General features: G+C 40.1%; 1 protein-coding gene across 1 annotated transcript; it reads left to right on the forward strand.

The window, feature by feature from the left end:
* LOC107644810 (protein ROOT PRIMORDIUM DEFECTIVE 1) lies at positions 220 to 2800 on the forward strand. Its single transcript, XM_016348737.2, has one exon. It carries the CDS (start codon positions 421 to 423, stop codon positions 1837 to 1839), a length of 1419 nt encoding a protein of 472 aa, XP_016204223.1. The 5' UTR covers positions 220 to 420; the 3' UTR covers positions 1840 to 2800.

Here is a 3381-nt window from a genome sequence, read left to right on the forward strand (position 1 = left end):
TTTTAACCCACAAATAAAATTAAGTTAGAGTCCAGATCCTATCCTATTCATTGACAGCCCTATCAACAAAAAAGTGGAAACTCATTAGAAATATGTAAAAGTAATTACAACAAAAAAAAGTAATTAAAAAAGCAAAGCAATAGTTTTTCACGAATTTTTCTCGTCAACGTGTTTCAATAAAAGGTTATTTCTTGACCCAAAAAAAGGTTATTTGTTTTCTATTTTGAATTCGGCCTTCTATAGAGAGAAACACAACCCAACTTGAAGCCCAAAATATCCCACATCAATTTCAGTATTTTACAAATCCGCCCCAAATGTTTCGTATAATGCCGTTTATACCCTTCCACTGTCGTTAAGCTCACTTCTCAGCTGAACTCTGAAGCAAGCTCATCAGAAAAACAAAAACCCTAAATCCCCAAAATGCGAACCTTCATCGTACACAGCTCCAAGCTCATCAGAAGCAAGATCGAAAATATCCCTATGATTCAGCATCAGCATCAGCATCACCATCATCCGAATTTCAATCCCACGCGAGCAATGTCGCAATCCACCTCGATCCCGAAGAAAATGCAGAGGGTTCGCGACCACGGCTACGACAATTACATGGAAGTCGAGAAGAAGACGCGGAAGGTCCTCAAGGTCCAGAACATCATCCTCAACGAGCACAACCAATCGCTCCCAATCTCGCGCCTCGAAACCCTAGCGCACCGCATAGGCTTCACGCGCAACACAGTCGGTGCTTTCATCCTCAAGTTCCCTCACGTCTTCGAAATCTTCGAGCACCCCGTGCAGCGCGTGCTCTTCTGCCGCCTCACGCGCCAGGCAATCCTCCAAATCAAGCAGGAGAACGAAGCATTGCTCGCGCAGGTTCCACGCGCCGTCACGTGCCTCCGCAAGCTTCTCATGATGTCGAACACGCAGCGGCTTCGCCTCGAGCACGTGAGGATCGCACGCTCCGCTCTAGGGTTACCGGACGACTTCGAATTCTCGGTGGTTCTAAGGTATCCCCAATTTTTTCGCTTAGTTGATTCAAATGAGAGAAGGAACAAGTACATTGAGCTTGTAGAAAGAGAACCTAGTTTAGCAGTCTGTGCAATTGAGAATGTTAGAGAGAGAATTTACAGGGAGAGAGGTGGTGATGCTGAAGATGTTAGGTTCTCATTTCTAATTGATTTTCCACCAGGTTTTAAGATTGGGAAGTATTTTAAGATTGCAATGTGGAAGTGGCAGAGGTTACCTTATTGGTCCCCTTATGAGGATGTTTCTGGCTTTGATTTGAGGTCGATTGAGGCGCAAAAGAGGATGGAGAAGAGGGCTGTTGCCTCAATCCACGAGTTGTTGTCATTGACCGTGGAGAAGAAGATTACCTTGGAGAGGATCGCACACTTCCGGCAGGCGATGAACCTGCCGAATAAGTTGAAGGATTTCCTTCTCCAGCACCAGGGGATTTTCTACGTGTCGACAAGGGGGAACCAGGGGAAGCTCCACACGGTTTTCCTGCGAGAGGCTTATAGGAAGGGTGAGTTGATTGAGCCAAATGATCTGTATTTGGCGCGGAGGAAGCTGGCTGAGTTGGTCTTGTTGAGCCCCCGGAAGGCGAGGATTGACAGGGAATTGGTTGGATACAGGAGAAGCAGGTTGGATGATGAGATGGGGCAGATAGCAAGGGTAGCTGTGGAGGATCCTTGTGAGGACTTCAAGGATGGAGATGTAATGGATCAGGATAAGGATGAAGAGGGCAATTTGACCTCAGACATAGGTTCAGATGTTGATTCGGATGTTGGAGATGAAGACAATAGTTTTGATGAAGATAGTGTATCAAGGCAAGAAACATCATAACTTAGTGTAGGAGGGAATCATTTGATCAAGGGTTTTTTCCAATTTTGCGATTGATGAGTGTCTCACTCTATATAGTTTCCAATTTTGAAACAGTGGATAATTCTTATTTATACCCCCATCTCAACTAAAGTGATAATTTTAATGTTGATTGGCCAAGTGTTTTAAGTCTCTCATTGAACTATTGAAGGATGAGGAACGCTACTAAGGGATTTTAGCTTTATTGGAATATCGTATTGAGGATGATATCTGATCCAAACTCAGCTCTTGGAGATTATTATATGGAAGAAGCTATCCTTTTACTCATGGACTCGTTTGTCACCTACCATTTTTTTTATCTGTACATACTACATATGGAAGGAAAAAAAAGTTGGGGAAAGAAGGTAATAACTGGTTCAAGCTTAAAGTCACAAATTGGTGAAGCTTGTGCCCCACTCAAATGAGATTCTCAAATCACAGTACTCAAAATTTTGATACTAATATACTACTTGAGGACAGAAAATGCCCTTGAGAAGATGTGATTGTATACTGGATAAGCATCATGTACTTGTACTTGATGAATGACAATGTATTGAGTGAAATCCTGAACTAAATGCTAAATGCTAAATGCTAGCTTTGTAACCTTTGATCCTGTGTCCTGGCAGATAACTAATGATACCTATTTATCTCTGGAGATTTCCCATTACATGACAATAGATCATAAGTAAACATGAATGAATAATGATTTGGAGTGTGGAGAAGTCTTCGATGAAAATTGAAACATGGAGAAAGTCTGCCATAAATCATACCATGCCCTTGTTATTTTTGATCTTTTGGTCAAGTATAATATGACCTTGGGTTGTTGACGTCTGATTGGAAATTCTGTTCATGAAAACAAGGGGTTGGGCCAAAAGCCCAGGACTCATTTCACACCCGTGTAATCTGACACCGAATATACTCTGGGCTGGAATAAATATATCACACATTAGATTATTCGATTTAGGCAAATCACAATTATTTCAGATTCGGTGAATAAGGTGATAACTTTATAGTAGTGAAAAAATTGTAAACATAAGAAGTCAGGTAACATGTGCTTTTATTTTTGCAATAAATCACATTCCATATGCGGAACTTTGTAGTCTTTTGCGGGTTGGGTTATTTATACAGAAAAGGATGTCTAGTTTGTGACTTTGTGCATTTAATTTCATGCAGGCTACAACCATTAATTTGGTGAGCAATTATGATGAGATATTTAGTGACAATGAATTGTGTGATATTTAAATACATTACTTTTTCAGCTTCACCTGTTTTCGCATAAAATGGTTAAATTTAGCCATGATTAACGACCTCAATCACATCCAAATAGAAAGTTTATATTCCAATTGAGAACATATTTTAAATCAGATTAATCTTTATAGTAAAGTCTGTAGAGAATAGAGATAGAGAGACATGTTAAAAACCAAAATGAATATTTTATTATTTTTGGCCCCACAGAATTTTTTTTTGGCCATATATTCTTCACTCTCTTTTTTCTTTATTATTTTTCACTTGACTAATCACAACTAA

This window comes from Arachis ipaensis, chromosome B05, assembly GCF_000816755.2.
Source record: "Arachis ipaensis cultivar K30076 chromosome B05, Araip1.1, whole genome shotgun sequence".
NCBI lineage: Eukaryota > Viridiplantae > Streptophyta > Magnoliopsida > Fabales > Fabaceae > Arachis > Arachis ipaensis.

Excerpts from the sequence above, each read along its gene's own strand:
- LOC107644810 (XM_016348737.2), top strand. The coding sequence starts at position 421 with ATGCGAACCTTCATCGTACACAGCTCCAAGCTCATCAGAAGCAAGATC.